Raw genomic sequence first — 17,999 nt, 5'->3', positions numbered from 1 at the left:
AAATACAACATAAAAAGGTTCAAAAACAGCTAATTAAACCTTTACGCTAACCTCTCTGGATTCATCATGATCAATTTTGTTGCACACCTGCGCTGTTCTTGTCCGTGACATAGTGTCCCGGGTCCACCACTCGACGTTATTCCTACTCTAGCATTGTTTTTCAGCATAAAAATCATGGCCTTTCCTCGCAACATCACAACACTAATAATGTAAAAAAGAAAAAGAAAAAGAGTAACAGCAATCATAAAACACATTTTTTCTCCTGTTATTGCTCCAGATTCAAGAATAACAACACTGTTTTGGTTACAGTTTGATTTCTTAAATCAATAGTATATTTCTTCATATTTTATATTTATATCTCAGTCCATGTCTGAAACACCAAGTAAATATTTAAGAGTGCGGTTATTTATGTTTTTTTGATATATTTTGAAAGTATATTTTATTTAAACAACTATTAAATTGATTTTTTTATTTTTTTAATGTATTAATATTAAAAATAAAAAAAAATTATTTTAATATATTTTTAAAAAACATTATATATCTCGCTATATCAAACACGCGCTTTCAAAAAAAAGAAAAATACAGTCAACAAGGGAGACAGAGAGTGAGAGAAGGTGAGAGGTTTGTCTTCAGCTGCTGCTGCTACTAACAATTAATAATTAAATATTATTTTTTACTCTCTTTCTCTCTCTTAATTTGGTGGGTTTTTTCCTTTTTTCTGCAGTTAGAGACAACCCATCAGTTGCTGTTCCTCCTTCAAGAGAGAGAAAGAGAGATAAAGCAGAGATTTTTAGAGAGATGGTGACTTGTACTGAGATGGGATCTCACAATCAGTGTTGCTTAGGCAGCCACTGCTACTATCTGCACTGTTAACTGCAACAACTGTTTTTCCATTGAAATCCTCCAAATCCTCATTTTCCTCCCCCAGGTAATTATCACAAACGCCAATGTCATATCTGCCCACTCTCCCATTTAACTTCTTATTACTATCACTGAATTTCTCTTCGTGTTTCTCCCAAGTTCGATGTTTTGCCTTATAAAGTTTAGATCTCTTGCATTTCTTTTTGTTGGTTTATTGAAAAACATGGAAATGGGTGTTTTTTGTTTTCTTGATTTTGGATACGGGTTTTTTGTTTTTAATAGAATGTTACTATTATATTTGTTTTGTTTGTGGCATATTGGCAATCTGTTTGCATAAAAGTGGAGAGCGTTAGATTTGGATCGTGGTAAGATTAACAATTTAGAGCGTTTTGATGATGAATCAGGATTCAATTGTTACCTAAAATAGTGAATATGGTTGAAGTTATTTTCTCTTTCATGTTTTTTATCGGCCAACATGCAAATGGATTTTTAAGTGCTGACGTTCCATCTTGTCTCTGGCCGATGTAATCAATGAATTTTTGCTCAGAAGTTATGAATCTCTACATTGTGGATTGATCTATGGAAATGTTATGAATTGTTTGGAATTAAAAATAGAGCACTATGTTTTATTCCCTGGATTTATGTTTTGAAGTATTCAATTCATGCAATGTGGGTTGATGCAGGGAAATGTTTTGAATTGTTTGGAATTAAAAATAGAGGATATGTTTAATTCCCTGGCTGCTTTTTCTTGATATCATTATGGCCTTTGGTTGCACGGAAAAAACAAAGAACAGAAGTTTTTGAGTTGTTAATTTTAATGAGTGCCCTAGTGATTGCGATGAAAAAGAAGAATAATAATTAACGAGGTACCCATCAAACCGTAAAAACTGTAAAGGAGAGTGTTACGTTTTAAGTTTATTTGTTGTAATCTCCTATAAGAGTTGTTGATGAACTTAACAGTAGCGTGTTTGTTGGAGAATGATATGGAATTGACAATCTTAGCTGTTAACGAGGAACCTTTTGATTTACAAATAACAAAAAAGTAGTATCTGGATGCCTCTTGGAGAATCATATAAAATTCACAAATTTTGTTATTCATCTTTATTGATTGCAACATTGCAGTGGAAATGCACTCAGGAGTAGATTCATAGCAAACATAAATGTGTGAGGTTTACAAATTTTTTGTTGTTGTTTTCTTTACTTCGTTTATCAGACAAATACTTAAATTAAATCATTCCTTTTTGTTGAAAAGAAGGCTTTCAGTTTATGATTGCTTATGATGATTAATTCTAATGGTTGAGAAATGAGTAATCACTTTAATTTTCTTTTTCCTGCTTCTTTTTTCAATTTCAGTGGGACTTTGAGAATCGTTTTGACAACTTACTAGTTCATCTTGTGCGTTATTGGGTTTTCTTAAAGAAGCTTGATGGGTTCCAGATACCCATCTCATCGACTGGGCAATGGCCTTTTTGTATCTGGTCGACCTGAGCAGCCAAAAGAAAAGGCTCCAACGATGAGCTCAACTGCCATGCCTTATACAGGAGGTGATATTAAGAAATCAGGAGAGTTGGGGAAAATGTTTGATATCCCTACGGATGGCTCTAAGTCTAGGAAATCTGGGCCAATAACTGGTCCTCCTTCAAGGACTGGATCTTTTGGAGGGGCTGCTTCATTTTCAGGTTCAGTGATGTCAAATGCTGCTCTTCGTGCTGGCTATACCACATCAGGTCCTTTATCCTCTGGAGGCTTGCCTGGTTCAGCTTCACTAAAGAAATCGAGTTCTGGACCACTAAATAAACACGGGGAACCTGTAAAGAAGTCCTCTGGCCCTCAATCTGGTGGAGCAACACGGCAAAATTCTGGATCTATTCCATCAGTCCTGCCAGCAACTGGTCTCATAACATCTGGACCTATTTCTTCAGGACCACTAAATTCTTTTGGTGCTCCTAAGAAAGTGTCTGGTCCCCTGGAATCCACAGGTTCAATGAAATTACACAGCTCCTCCATCAGCAACAACCCAGCTGTGACTACTTTAAGTCAGGATGATGACTATTCTGCGAGGAGGAACTTCCCGAAAACAGTAGTATGGTTGGTGATTCTGATTTTCGTGATGGGATTCCTTGCTGGTGGTTTTATTCTTGGAGCTGTTCACAACGCCATCCTCCTCATTGTTGTTGTGGTTCTTTTTGTCATAGTTGCTGGATTAGTTGTTTGGAATACGTGGTGGGGAAGAAGATATATCATGGAGTTCACTGCTCGCTATCCTGATACTGATCTAAGAGCTGCAAAAAATGGGCAATATGTGAAAGTTTCCGGGGTATGTAATAGGTGCTTTCATTTATTGTTTTTTATGTGCATGCTTGATATCTGCATGCAACTTTTTTATTTAATGTAGATTGAGATCTATATTCTTATTGGTTTCCACTAATTGACCTGCGCCTTTTTCTCCCTTCTCTACACCTGAATCCAATAATGCTTTAACAACTGTGCATTATACTTTCTAATATCTGTGTCTTGAAAATATGTATATCGATTTTGAATTTTTTATCTTTTTCTCTTATGCATAATTACGTGATATTGATCAGAATGTTTACTCTCTTGCAATTGCTGAAGGTGGTTACCTGTGGTAATGTCCCTTTGGAGTCTTCGTTCCAAAGAGTTCCCAGATGTGTCTATACCTCTACAAGATTATATGAGTACCGTGCATGGGGTTCAAAACCTGCCAGCCCTGGTCATCGCCATTTTACATGGGGATTGAGATCATCAGAGGTGAGAGAGCATGGCTTTGTATTTTTGATCGCCTGTGCTGCAGTTTCTTTTCCAGAGTAATTTTGCGAGTTTGTATCTTTTGAACATGTAGTGTTGAAGAGACTATTCCCTCAAACACAAAGGATTTTAACACATACACTAGCATCCTACGAGCTGGCTGGGTTTTTCTTATCCAAATATCTGGATAGGTGCCCTTTTGAAACTATTATTCCCCTCTTACTAACCACGCCCCCCTTCTGGTGGCAAAAATCCTAGTTATTTGAAACTTCAAACTGAATTTACTCCAGGAGTAGTAAAAAGCAATAGTTATTTGAAACCTTGACCACTCTGAGAAACCATAATTCTTCAACCATCAATTATTCCCTGTCTTTCCTGTGTAGGTTACATTCAGAAACAGGGACTACTCTAAACATAGAAAATCCTAGTTTGGATCTTTTATACTAGAAAAGAATATAAACCCACTAAATAAAGGAAAATGATCCTTATTCCTCTTATTTTGATTTTTGGCCGCATCACCTTCCCTTTCCTATTTCACTACATTCCATATTAGTTTTCAATATTTGCGATGATGAATGGACATTTACATTTGGAGCAAGTGTTTTGCCTTGAATTTCCATGTTTTTAAAAGGATATATTTTTTTTTTGTAGAGGCATGTTGTTGACTTCTACATCTCTGATTTCCAATCTGGTTTAAGAGCACTGGTTAAGACTGGCAGTGGCACAAGGATAATCCCTTTTGTTGACGATTCCTTGGTTGTTGATATTAACCCTGAAAAGAAAGACCTGTCTCTGGAGTTTGTCAGGTGGTTGGGAAAGAAAAACCTTTCAAGCGATGAGCGTTTAATGAGACTGAAAGAAGGGTAAGCTCTCTCCTTGAAGAATTCGGTCATCAAGTATTTTATTTCTCTACGTACCCTTAGGTTGGAGCTTGAACCAGAAAACATGTTAGATGTTTATCATAGTGATTTTTTATAGTCCCCTTGTCAAGGTAAGGCATCATCTTGATTTTTATTAGTTGAGGATCTATAACCATTGAACTGTTTTTAGGTATTTTGGATGTTTTGGAGTTTTGAAACTGCAGCCATGGCTATTGCAGGTGCATCAAAGAAGGCAGCACTGTTAGTGTGATGGGGATTGTTCAGAGAAATGACAACATGCTTATGATAGTCGCACCTCCGGAGCCATTGGCAACTGGATGGCAATGGTCCAGATGCATCTTTCCAGCTAGCCTTGATGGTATTGTTTTGAGATGTGAAGATACATCAAATGATGATGTGATACCTGTGTAGTTAGCAGTATCCAGAACCAAAACTTAATTGATTTCCAGATGTGATTGTGGTTTTATTTTTCTGTTAATTCCCCCCCCCAACATGTTGTATAGATTTCTTTTCCCATTCTTTTAGAACATCGGCTCTCGTTAAAAAGCCAACCTCGATTCTTTTTGTTTTTGAAAAAAAAAGACGGCATCGCTTGATGTGCCCTGAAGTTGAGATCCATGTATTTTATGATCTTACTAGCAACTATATCTATTTTTTTTTTAGAAATGAAGATTCATAATGTAAAATGAAGAGTAGCAAACAAGTGATCAACATCCAAATGATGATCTTAATCGGAGGTATTTAATAATTTATGCATGTGGTATTGTTGATTCTGGCCAGTAAGCCCTTGATCATTGTTTCAATCTTTCAGGGTTTGGCTCATCCTCATCGATCCTACTCGTTGTCATTTCCTCTGCGGATCATTTATTGAGGGCAGCATCAGGTGAAATCTATTAAATTCTTCCTAGTGTACGAAGGGATGTGTGTTTTAAGATTGTATGAGCGAGAACCTAGCTACAGTTAGTTTTTGTAATGAATTTTTTTTATTTTGAATTAATTTTTTTTAGATTTTTTTTATTGTTTTAATATGTGGACGTTAAAAATAAAAAATATTATTTTGATATATTTTTAAATAAAAATTATTTTAAAAAACAATCTCATTAAATAATATCTTAGTAGTTGACATGTAAGTTGATCAAAGTATATCCTTTACTTTTTTTTATTTTTTATTTTAAAAAAAACACTAACTCTAGGCCAGCAACGCTGCTACTGCTGCTGCTTATTTCTAGTTTCTGTGATGCTACCAAATTGATGTTGAGCACTGCCCTCCTCTCCTTGTATATTCACGAGAGATAAAAATAACAGGAAAGATAATTACAAAAAGTAAATGCAGAGCCTGACCATAAAATAAAAAAAAATGTTGCATGAATATTGTAGAAAGCAGTGGTTAAACATTCAAATCGAACAAATCAAATTTTAGTTCAAGAGTTTGAAAAATAGAGCAGGTTGTTAACATTATCACCGAATTGTGTTGATTACGACTTGTTGAGATTTGAAGGAAAGGAAGCAATGTCTTTTTTTTTTTTTTTAAAAAAAAAGACTTCAGTCGTAAGAAAACTTAATCGTGTCATGATAATGTCCCTTTCCATTTTAACAAGTTGAGGATGCGCGGGAGACAGGGTTTTGCCCACGAAAAAGAAAGCAATACCAATACAACGATGCACAAAGTCACTGATTACACGTATTTCTGACTTGCCATGCAACAGACAACCAACGACCTACCCTTTTACCAGTACACGGAGAAGTAAATAACAAGCACCGTCTGATGATGATGATCGTGATTTGAAAAAATAAATTTAACACAAAACTAAAAATCATCAAATTTTAAAAGGGTTTTCGGTGGAAGCAAGTATGACTGCGCTCCATCGGACAATATGGACAAACTGGACCTCAATTGCCTAGACATGGCATCTGGTTGTGTGGTATGTGGATTTTGAGCCTCGGAGGTCTCACTTTCCAGGTGTGAAAGGAGGAGCGAGCGTGAAGTCACATGCATTAAACAAATGTCACAAAAGGAGTGGTCTCATAGGTCTTGTCCTTGATCTTTATGTTCATGAATATTTCACAAGCAAATTTTGCTTTATCATTCCAATTGTATTGGATCATGCTGTCTCACAAATATCCTGGCTTTTGAGATGATCGGACCAGACCTGACCTAACCTCCCAACACTCCTACCTTGACTAGACTACTGTTAACTTTTTTTTCTAAAAAAATGAAAATTTATTTAAGAAATGAGGTGTCCCCACAAAATGTGTAAAAGGGCAACTTCAAAATTTCACTCATCATCCAGACCCTATTCATTGAGCCAACAACAGAGAGGGAAATGTGGGGTTGTTCGTTTGTTTGAGGTATTAACTATTACTGTTGTTCTTGTTGTTAATTACCTAGAATTTTTTTAATTGGGATTAGTATATTCTTGTTTAACGTTAGTGGTGTTTATAAAAAATATTTATCTTGATAAATAAAATTAAAATATTTCCTTTTGAAGAGATTTTGGAGGGGCTTTTTTGCCAGACGAGACAACTCACCAGTTGTCGCGGCTCTCTCAAGTGACACTCACACGCACAAAAGAAAAGAGAGCGAGAGAGAGAGAGAGGGAGAGTCTCATTAAGTAGTTATTAAGTGGATTCATTTTTTAGAGAGAGAAAGAAAGGGGTGGCTCTTTAGAGAGGGAGAGGTTTTGGTTTGGTTAGTACTAGGAGTACCATAAAAATTGTTTTTGTCTTTTGATTCACTTTAGCCGTGTTGTTGCTGTTATTGCTGTCTTCCCATAATTTTCTCCAGATTTCAACAACAACAACTCTCTCAACTGTCTGTTCAGGTATGTGTTGGGAAGAAGAAATATGATTTCTTTTTAATCCTATTTAGACCCTTTTTTTCACTTCTCTCAAAACTCCTGAAAAGGATGATTCTTTTCTTAGATCTCTCCCATTTTCTCGTTTTTTGCTTAAAATGGTGATCTGTGTTTGGTTTATTTTCTTGATTTGAGCTATAAAGTTGGTTCCTTTGATGGATTTTGATATTTTGAGCGTGCAGATTGTTTTTATTTTTGTTTATTTCTGCTCTCTGTTTTTATTGACTCCTAGATTTGCCATTTTTTCGTTTACATATAGTGAAATCTCACTCTCGGTCAAGCTCTTACCTTTTGAAATCTCAACTTTTTTTATTAGATCTCTATGATTTTCATGGTTTTTACTCAAAATGGCAGTATTGGAGTGCTTTATTTCTTAGATTTGGTCTATATATTCTAGTTTTTTAGGTGTTTTGTGATTTACTAACTTAGGATGGAAGGTTAGGTATCTCGCTTTTGGGTGTGAGGGATTTTAGTTCAATGTCTGCCTGAGGTGGCTGAAAAAATGCTGTAAACAGAAGAATAACTGGACTTTAAACCTAAGCTGTTAAACTTAGAACATTTGGGGTTCCTTGTTTCAGAATTCTTGGTCTTTCCTCGGTTATGCTTAAAATACTGATTTTGTAACTCTTAGTTCATTCATTTGGATGATGGATTTTGGTTCTATGCATGTCAATAAGTTGCACGATTGACTTCTATGAAAACGGAACTTGACGGTGCTAATATGTTATTTTGATTTCTAACTCTACAATAGATGTAGCAAATTTAAAATTGTACATTTTTTTTGTTATTTTGAGGTTCTTTGAGCTAAATTCCTTTAGCCAACCCGGTTCTCTTCTTCTTGCTTTAGATCTTCCATGATTCTATGATATGAGAACGCAATTTGAATGGTATTTTGGGAGAATATCAGGATAACCTGGATCTTCAGACCTTTTTCATTGTTGGAGTTTACTTTAGTTTTTTTTTTTTTTTTGTTGGGGGGGGGGGGGGGGGGCTCGTATTAGTTATCCCCTCTTTGGTTTGCTTGCTGAGAAGCTGTAGGAATATAGAAAAGATAATTTCTAAGGCTCATCCTCAAGAGCATGGAAATGGCTTAGCTTATTTGCTGAGTTTACTGAAATTTGGGATAGTTTTTTCAGTGGGCTCCCGATACTTCATTAGGGATTTTGGCTATTATTGTTTGGTGATTTGATTTTGGGCAGCTTTCTTGGTGTTTGGTTCTTTTGGATTGGTCATCTTCATTTTCTTTACTTACTCGAGATAGGTGTCCAATCAGACTTCTTTGATTGGACACGTAATTGGTGCTCTTTATCTCATGGGTCTTGGCAATTAACTACTGTGACCACCTATGTTCTAGATAGGTGCTTTTTAGGTCATTGGAATCTTTTGTGCTCTTCTGCATTTTTATGGCACGCTGTACACATTTTGTCTACTAAATTTGTATTTTCTTTGGTTATTAATAGCTCTAAAGAATACGTCAAGAATTGTTTATTTCCAAAGAATTTGTCTAAATACTAAATGTTTTTCTTTGTATACGTAGGAGGGCTTTGACCATTGCATCACTATAAGCAGTGGTATTTGTTTCATAACATCTCCTGTGGTCTCCTAAAGTATCTAGATGGGTTCTCGGTTCCCATCTCATCAGCTCAGCAATGGCCTTTATGTATCAGGCCGGCCTGAGCAGCCGAAGGAGAGGGCTCCAACAATGAGCTCTGTGGCCATGCCATATACTGGTGGTGATATCAAGAGGTCTGGAGAGTTGGGCAAAATGTTTGATATTCCTGTAGATGGCTCAAAGTCTAGGAAATCTGGACCTATAACTGGTGCTCCTTCAAGGACTGGGTCATTTGGAGGAGCTGCTTCACATTCAGGGCCAATCATGCCTAATGCAGCTGCCCGGGCAGCCTATACTACATCAGGTGCTGTATCATCTGGAGGAACTGGTTCAGTTTCATTAAAAAAATCAAATTCAGGACCCCTAAATAAGCATGGAGAGCCAGTAAAGAAGTCATCTGGCCCTCAGTCGGGTGGAGTAACGCCTTCTGGCCGCCAAAACTCTGGTCCCATTCCTCCTGTTCTTCCTACTACTGGTCTGATTACATCCGGTCCTATATCTTCAGGCCCACTGAACTCGTCTGGGGCACCTCGGAAGGTATCTGGTCCTTTAGAATCTATGGGGTCTATGAAAAATCCAGGCTATGCTGTTATTCACAATCAGGCAGTGACTGTTCTTAGCCAAGATGATGACTTTTCCTTCAGAAAGAACTTCCCAAAGCTGATATTGTGGTCATTGATTCTACTTTTTGTAATGGGTTTCATTGCTGGTGGTTTTATCCTTGGAGCAGTCCATAATGCCATTCTCTTAATAGTTGTTGTCGTTCTTTTTGGTGCTGTTGCCTCTTTTTTCATATGGAATACTTGTTTTGGGAGAAGAGCTATCATGGCTTACATTGCACGTTACCCAGATGCTGAGCTACGAAATGCAAAAAATGGGCAATTTGTGAAAATTTCTGGGGTATGTATCTTTTTTTCCCCTAAAATTTGTTTTGGTATGTCAGCTAGTCACAGTTGTGATGAATTTATTTTAACATGTTTATACTCATCTGCTCTTATTTAAGTAGATTTACTTTTTCATGATTCTCCTTTCCGAAGCTCCCCCCCCCCAAAACAAAAAAAAAATCATGCCTGTTTACAAGTTGCAATGCAGATTTCTGCATGTCATTAATTGTCACTGATGTTTTCAAAATGTAATGAAGAGTTTGTATTCAGTTCAATGCATATGATTTGCAAAGGAAAGCTAATCTTCATTCAAAATAATTTCAGAACCAAAATTATGTATATAAAATGTAATGAAGAGTTTGTATTCAGTTCAATGCACGAATCTGTTTTGGCAGAAGGATATTGTTCTGGGAGGAGTGGGCAGATGAGGGTTAATACTTAATATACTGTTTTTCTTAAGTACATTTTTGATTGACGGGGATGGAATTTCTTTACAGTGCATGTCTTCCAATATGTTTGGAGGCACTGGCTATGTTGTTTTAGTTATTGATTACCACTTTTTTATGCTCAAGTAATTCATATACACGACTATTGTGTTTTTAAAGGTGGTCACCTGTGGTAATGTGCCCCTGGAGTCATCTTTCCAAAGAGTTCCTAGATGTGTATATACCTCCACGAGTTTGTACGAGTACAGAGGATGGGACTCAAAAGCAGCCAACCCAACTCATCGTCGTTTCAGTTGGGGTCTCAGATCATTAGAAGTGAGTGATTGAAATATTGATTAGATAAATTTTGATGGACTCTATCGTGCATGCAAGTAATTGGCACATCTCTTAGGTTTTATGGAAAATTTTGTTAACCATTAGTGTTTACTGTAAATAGATTGTTTTCTCATTTTAAATTTTGTACAACTTGGGAAATATCTTAAACATTTCACCTCATGCATGTAGACAAAAATGGTGATTGCTACAAATTGTCTCTGCTTCAGGCTGGTGGCCATGAATAATCTGCATTTTTCATTTTTCTGGAGACTGTCTGACCTTGTTATTGTTGCCAACAACATCTTTTCTGCTTACCATGTTTACTTGTTTTGCTTTGTTTTATTTGGCTCTTGGATTGGTTGTAATGACATATCGATTCAAGGTGCCCATTCATGCCACTTTCTACAGGCTGATGTGCCCATTGATTATTGATTATTTTATTGGGTTTTGAGTTTTTACTGGAATTTCTGTAAATTTTCTATTTCACAGAGGCGTGCAGTTGACTTCTACATTTCTGATTTTCAATCTGGATTGAGAGCATTGGTTAAAACTGGCTATGGAGCGAGGGTGACTCCTTATGTTGACGATTCCCTTGTCATTGATGCTAACCCGGGTGCTGAAGAGCTGTCTCCAGATTTTGTCAAATGGCTGGGAGAAAGGAATCTTTCAAGTGATGATCGAATAATGCGAATGAAAGAAGGGTAAATCATTTCTTTTTTTGATTTTCTTACTTTCACCATAGCTCTTGGTCTATGCAAGCTTATGTGCCAGTACAAACTCTCTGTTTTTTGTTTTTCCTCATTTGTAATAAGGATTTTCTGGGGGACACACCTAGTCATATTCAGGAATAGTTTTCGGGGAGGGGAGGGAAGAATTACTGATCGAGAGGGAAAGGAAGACTGTGCTCTCGCTTATTTAGATTTGCAAGGAGGGGGATGGGAATTAAACAATCTTTTGTTTGGTTAGAAGAGGGGACGGAGCTGACCAGTATAACTTACAAGCTACTTTGTACCCTTGTCGAACAGTTTTTCTATAAAAATAATAGGGTGTGCAGTCCAAGAATTCTAGTTTTTGTTTTACCCTCGATTAGAGATGGTAGCTGTTCAGTATCTTTCAGGTCCTCATGTCTTGTATCCTTTCTGTTATTATATTAGTTGATTTCGATGAGTTGCATGTAACCTGTAATAACTGTAGATGTTTTATGTGTAGGTACATCAAAGAAGGAAGCACTGTTAGTGTAATGGGAGTTGTTCAAAGGAATGACAACGTGCTTATGATCGTCCCTCCCCCCGAACCGATTACAACTGGGTGCCAATGGGCCAAATGTATTTTTCCAGCTAGCCTCGAGGGTATTGTTTTGAGATGCGAAGACACTTCAAAGAATGATGTCATACCTGTGTAATAGCTTGTGCTGTAGACTCACTTTGGGATTCCTTTTTTTTTTTTTTTTTCTCTTTTCCATCTAAATATCGATGGTGGTGGAAGTGATATGGAGGTGGCATTGATGATTGTGATAGACTGGTGGTGGTGTTTTCTTCTTTTCGGTTTCACTAGGTGTATAGTTTTAAGTGTTTTCTGCCATCTTTTTTTCATTTTTTTTTAACCTAGGTCTTGAAGGTTGTGATGGGGGTTGGGTTTGATATATTGTAGAGAATTTTACATGCTTGAGGCAGCGGATTGAGATTATGATAAATAGAAAGAAAAATGTTGTGAGATATTAGTATATTTTCTCAAAGCAGAGATAACTTTGTTGTTTACATGGCAAGTTGTTAATCATATCAATTGAGCTTCTTGAAGATTCTTCCTCGAGCGATTAATATCTGCAGTATCAGTCTGGAAGACTCAAGCTTCTGTGTATTGAAGAGAGCATGCTTAAGCTTTCAATGGTCTGTAATATTGTACTCGTTGCTCTTCTTACATCCTTTGTATCCTTTTTCCATAAAAAAATCCATGTTCAGGAGTAAAACTAACATGTAAGAATTCTGCGTCTCTCTCAATGTATTAAGGTCCCGTTTGGGAATGCGGTTGCGGCTGTGTTTCTAAAATATTTGAATTTTTTTTCTTGCTAAAAACTCTCAATGTTAAAAATAATTTTTAAAAAATAAAAAAATATCGTTGGTATATATTTTGACATGAAAAGTTATTTAATTCTGTGCGAACCTCCTCTCTCTGTTAGTAGGATTCTCTCTGTTAGTAGGATTTAATTTTTCCTGTTAGTAAAATCAGAAATAAGACTTGCATAATCCAATTCTCCTTTAAGTTATCCCGAGCATTAAATCTTATGCGATTAATTGTGTTCTTAGCAACGAAAAATTAGATCATAACGACGTAGAATAGTAATCTTTTTGTATTCTTGTTATCATGAAAGGCTTGGGCATGATGGCCCAGGTGGTCCTTGTCCCGTGTTCTTAAATCCATATCTCCTTTCATAGCATGTTCATTCGAAAAACTAAAACTAAAGAGTTGATTCGGCCACGCGTGTTGAAAACGCAATTGATCAAAACAATATCTTTTCTGATTTCTTATTAAGAAATAAAAGTGAGTTAACTCAGTGATTAAATAGTTAATCTAGTAATTAATATCCTTTATATAATTCAATAATAATTCCAGGAGTAACCTTTACATATGAACATGTCAAATCATACCTCTTACTTACGAGGCATCTCCTTAAAATATCTTAATGGATTATCTATCTTAAGAAGAATTTAATGGAGTAAATTAACTTCCCATTAATGGAGGGGATGATGCTGATTTGTCGAGCATAGTAAGTCAGAGTTATAGAGGACCTAATTGAAAACAATCCAATAGATAGATCTCCTTTCTTGCCCAAGCCTGAAAAGAAACTAATATAAAATGAACCGACATCCGGTTGTCATCTTCTGTCTCTCAATATCTCTCCTTTTTCTAGAGAAAGATCACAGGTCAGATTTGTACAGAGACACAAGACTCCTACTTCACCTTCTCTGTTAAGCTTTTTATCTCTCTAGAGCTAAATGTGCATGCACATATAAATATACAGAGGGAGATGGTAAGGTCACCAGGGAAGCAAAAATCAACAAAACTGGTCATAGTTTGTGTGGTTCTATTAGGGTTTGGCCTGATTGGTGATTATCTGTGGGCATCTTCTCCACATTTTGCTTCTTCTTCTTATGTATCCAACCGGGTTCCTCCTAAATATCCTCAATCCAATGTAATAATTCCAAAACAAGAACCGCATCTTGCTGACACTAAACCCCAAAAAATAAAGGTACGATCTTTTTTGCTTTACTTACAATTTTAGCACTGCCCATTCGAGTGTTTTTGCAGTTTCGGAGCTTTTTTTATGGTTATGGGAGTAATGTAGGAAAAAGTTGAATGCTTTGTTGTTTATTACTGTTGTTATGGTGGGGGCTGATAAAGCTACAAGTTTTTTGGTTCAATTTAGGTTTGTAGCATAATCCATTTATGTAATGCCCGTTTGCTTTGTGTTTATAGTGAAATCCCGGATGTCTAGGAAAGGTTAAGAATAGTTGTTTGTTTGTTTGTTTATGTGTGCAGGTAGATGGTGTCCATGATCGATCCTTATCGGCTACATTTGCTGATTTGCCTGCACCGGAACTGAAATGGGAGAAAATGGCTAATGCACCCGTGCCTCGGCTGGATGGGGCTGCAATACAAATTAAGGATCTTCTATATGTTTTTGCTGGATATGGAACAATTGATTTTGTGAGAAACCTTTTCCACCTCTTCTACTATTCTTGTTCACTATGGTTTGACTTTGCGTATGTATTTGCTAATTTTCTAAGTGGAACTTCTCTTGGAATTAACAGGTGCATTCACATGTAGATATTTACAATTTTACTGGCAATACCTGGGGAGGGAGATTTGATATGCCTAAAGAAATGGCTCATTCACACTTGGGAATGGTCACAGATGGGAGATACATTTATGTTGTCACTGGACAATATGGTCCTCAATGCAGAGGGCCTACAGCTCGTAATTTCGTGCTAGATACCGAGACAAGGAAATGGCAGGATTTACCTCCTTTACCAGTTCCTAGGTATGTGCACGTGTCAAGATAGTTTGAAATGAACTTTAAATTGTGTGCAAGACATTGGCTGATGTTGCAACAGCATAATTTGACGGTTTGTTGATTTTTCTTTGAGAAATGGATTATCTTATGCTTTTTGCATAGTCATCTGCCTTATCTTGGTGGTTCTTATTCTGAATTGAAATGCAATGTGTCAGTGATGGAATGTAGTGGTGGCTTTAAATATTTGAAACAAAATTAGTTCATGCTCTGTATTTTTTCCTCTGCTCTTTGGTAAATGGTTCTGAACTTTAATGTAATAACACTCAGATATGCACCAGCAACTCAACTTTGGAGAGGTAGACTCCATGTGATGGGTGGTAGCAAGGAAAATCGGCACACTCCAGCATTAGAGCATTGGAGTCTTGCTGTAAAGGATGGGAAAGCATTGGAAAAGGAATGGAGGACTGAGATACCAATTCCTCGTGGAGGACCACATCGGTTTCTGGCCAATCTTAGTCTTATTATTTCCGCATTTAGTTATGTTGTTTGGTTTGAAATGAATTCCCAATAGGCTATTACAGTTTCACTAATAAAACATTTTATTGTTGATAGTGTTTCTGTCAATCAAGTGATCACAATTTGTAACCATCCAGTGAAATGACCGAGGAAATAGTTCACAACTGAAGCTTGTTTAGGTTTTTAATTTATGTGTCTATGCAGGGCTTGTGTCGTGGTTAATGATCGACTTCTCATTATTGGTGGTCAGGAAGGTGATTTTATGGCAAAGCCAGGATCACCTATTTTCAAATGCTCTCGTAGGAATGAGGTATATTGACTAGTGATCTTTATATACAAATCCTATATGACTTCTTCTGTAGATTGCATCGACATTCTCTATCCAAGCTTTTAAGTAGTCCCCTAAAACTTTTTCAAGTTTTCTTGGTTTGCTCATGTTTGATAAGAAGAAAATAAGAGAGCCTGACATCACTCATCACTTGTCTTTCAATTTTATATGAAATAGAACTTAATATGAAACGGAAAATAAAAACATGATGTATCGTTGATTTGGTGATTATCTTGTATCATTAAGCTTTATAAGTTTGTTTCAACTATGCTCAATCTCCTTTATTTGTGTAACCACCCTTGAGACCTAATGTTTATATTTTTGAATTAACTTTTAGGTATATTATCACTAAAACATTCCACGTTTATGTTGTAACTCGGAGAAATTTGTCTTCACATCCCTTCTCTCTTTCCCTCTGCTTTTATTTAATGGTTTTGGCTCATTATGAGTCTTTTGTTGTTTCAGATAGTATATGATGAGGTCTACATGCTGGATGATGAGATGAAGTGGAAACCTTTATCTCCTATGCCAAAGGCTGATTCTCACATTGAATTTGCTTGGGCAATTGTTAATAATTCCATTGTTATTGCTGGAGGCACCACTGAAAAACACCCTATAACTAAAAAAATGGTCCTGGTTGGTGAAGTTTTCCAGTTCAACTTGGATACACTGGTATGAAATTTATGTTTCTTATGTGCTTCCATACTAGTTTGGCATCAAGGCTTGGTTGTTGTTTTTGGATGTTCTCCCAGACAATTTACATAACCCAACATATTTCTACACGACAAAGTACCTGCAATTTACACAATGCCCCAGGCGTAATCTGTAATGGGTTTTGTACATATCCCTACATATCTCTATACATGTGTTAAATGCTTGTGCATACACTTCAAGACGCACACATCCATTTCTTGTCTGGTTGCCGCCATTGGAAGGTTATTGGCTCGCAGCTCTCTAGTTGCTTTCATCTGCCTGTTTTGAATGGTTTTTTAAACTTTGAATTGAAATTCTCCAAAGATTTGATGACATATTATAGACTCCAGTATGCATTCTCTATTTGTTAAATCTTAGGCTCCATTCTTTTTTCCTGGTGGAAGGCTTTGTACAGGAACAGCCCAATAATTGGTTGAAATCTTTGTTCGCTGATAGTCAAGAAACTTCAGATTTAATTTATCAAAGTGTGGAGATTGATTCGTTAAATTATAGCATTGTATTTGGAATTGGATTTGTTCAGATTACGAAGATTTTAAGGAATACCTTGAAAGTATTGTCAGAGAACAGCTGATGTGATTTTTCTGTTATCCTTCTGACCCCAGAAGGACAAGAAACTTTTCCTCCCCGTGTTTCATGATTCGGGTCACTGCTACCTGAACTTGACTGCCCTATCAAGCTTTGTTGACCAAGAATAGCAATGAATTAGTATTGGTTCAGGTGAACACCAAAATCTAGAAGTGATAAGAACCTGATCAATTTCACAATCGGTTTGTGGCACCTTCTACCGTGCCATGTGCTTGTGTCTCCCAAAAGTCCGTTAGAAGTTTATCGTGGTAATGCCTGCCCCAGAATCTGACAAACTTTTGTCATATCATTGCAGTCACAACAATATACAATATGGATATCTAGATCACGTTTTTTTAGCTGCATTAACCTGTGCCTTTTCTTCTTCTCCCCCCTCTGTAAATTGATTTCTGTTACAACGAATGGTATTATATAACTTGTATTTTTATGTCATAAATGCCTGCAGACATGGTCAGTAATCGGAAAACTTCCATATCGTGTCAAAACTACACTGGTTGGATTCTGGAACGGATGGTTGTACTTTACATCAGGACAGCGAGATAGAGGACCAGATGATCCAGCTCCAAAAAAAGTAATTGCAGATATGTGGAGAACCAAACTGAAATTGAACTCATGACCGATATCTGTTTCTTCTTTGGTAGGATAGCCCCTCCTATCTAACCAATTGATGTCTCATCATCAAGGCTAATATTTATCTGTATCATTCTTCCACACATTTTTGTGATTTTTGTCAACATTTTTTACTCCCCAGTGGAAGTCAAGGAATGAGGGAAGTAGCAATTCTTCCCGATGTGTTGTATCAGCTTGAGAATATACTTCACTGTAACATGGAAAGCGCATTATTAGATTTTATTTGTGGAAAAATAATAAAAATATGTGCCCTTTTCAATCCCATCTCTGGCTTCAAATTCTCGTGATTACAAGTATTTGAGGAACGCGCACCTTCGTCTTTCAACCGTCGAAAAGATGTTTCTTTGATGCGTGAGATTATGGCTGGGTGGTCTGGTGACCAACGTAAAGCATGGTGATCAAGATAATGCGTGTTTGGCTGCTAAAACATTGTTCCTTGAAAATTTAAAATTTAATTTTACTTAAAATTATTGTTTTTAGATCGGATGTTAGAAGTAAATTTTATAAAATTAAAAGAATGCTATTTTTAAATAAAAAATTATTTATAAAACAATCACTATAATAACTTCAAGACATAACTGCAGGGAAGTCTAG

The 17,999-nt window shown here is 36.5% G+C and overlaps 3 protein-coding genes across 8 annotated transcripts; all 3 read left to right on the top strand.

The window, feature by feature from the left end:
* Positions 1 to 505: 505 nt before the first annotated feature.
* Positions 506 to 5,194, top strand: LOC133705720 (uncharacterized membrane protein At1g16860-like). 5 transcript variants are annotated; one of them, XM_062131080.1, is made up of 6 exons: positions 506 to 614; positions 725 to 928; positions 2,215 to 3,178; positions 3,475 to 3,630; positions 4,279 to 4,490; positions 4,727 to 5,194. In XM_062131080.1, exons 3-6 carry the CDS (start codon positions 2,288 to 2,290, stop codon positions 4,917 to 4,919), a joined length of 1,452 nt encoding a protein of 483 aa, XP_061987064.1. In that variant the 5' UTR covers positions 506 to 614; positions 725 to 928; positions 2,215 to 2,287; the 3' UTR covers positions 4,920 to 5,194. The 5 variants fall into 5 exon arrangements, with proteins under 5 accessions (XP_061987064.1, XP_061987068.1, XP_061987063.1 ...); XM_062131084.1 differs by having other exon boundaries at positions 540 to 621; positions 2,281 to 3,178; XM_062131079.1 differs by having other exon boundaries at positions 541 to 621.
* A 1,840-nt stretch (positions 5,195 to 7,034) lies between these two features.
* LOC133705434 (uncharacterized membrane protein At1g16860-like) lies at positions 7,035 to 12,337 on the top strand. The gene is made up of 5 exons (XM_062130634.1): positions 7,035 to 7,330; positions 8,901 to 9,875; positions 10,465 to 10,620; positions 11,110 to 11,321; positions 11,830 to 12,337. Exons 2-5 carry the CDS (start codon positions 8,979 to 8,981, stop codon positions 12,020 to 12,022), a joined length of 1,458 nt encoding a protein of 485 aa, XP_061986618.1. The 5' UTR covers positions 7,035 to 7,330; positions 8,901 to 8,978; the 3' UTR covers positions 12,023 to 12,337.
* Positions 12,338 to 13,358: 1,021 nt separating this feature from the next.
* LOC133705661 (kelch repeat-containing protein At3g27220-like) lies at positions 13,359 to 17,669 on the top strand. Of its 2 annotated transcripts, none has more exons than XM_062130987.1 (7): positions 13,359 to 13,867; positions 14,158 to 14,325; positions 14,430 to 14,659; positions 14,960 to 15,130; positions 15,353 to 15,458; positions 15,942 to 16,148; positions 16,711 to 17,002. In XM_062130987.1, the coding sequence occupies exons 1-7, from the start codon at positions 13,646 to 13,648 to the stop codon at positions 16,759 to 16,761; spliced, it is 1,155 nt and encodes a 384-aa protein (XP_061986971.1). In that variant the 5' UTR covers positions 13,359 to 13,645; the 3' UTR covers positions 16,762 to 17,002. The 2 variants fall into 2 exon arrangements, with proteins under 2 accessions (XP_061986971.1, XP_061986970.1); XM_062130986.1 differs by lacking the exon at positions 16,711 to 17,002 and adding an exon at positions 17,221 to 17,669 and having other exon boundaries at positions 13,364 to 13,867.
* The last annotated feature ends 330 nt before the right edge of the window (positions 17,670 to 17,999 follow it).

This window comes from Populus nigra, chromosome 10 (assembly GCF_951802175.1).
Source record: "Populus nigra chromosome 10, ddPopNigr1.1, whole genome shotgun sequence".
In the NCBI taxonomy this organism is placed as follows: domain Eukaryota; kingdom Viridiplantae; phylum Streptophyta; class Magnoliopsida; order Malpighiales; family Salicaceae; genus Populus; species Populus nigra.
The sequence above is the reverse complement of the archived record's forward strand: the minus strand, read 5'-3'. Positions and strand labels throughout refer to the sequence as shown.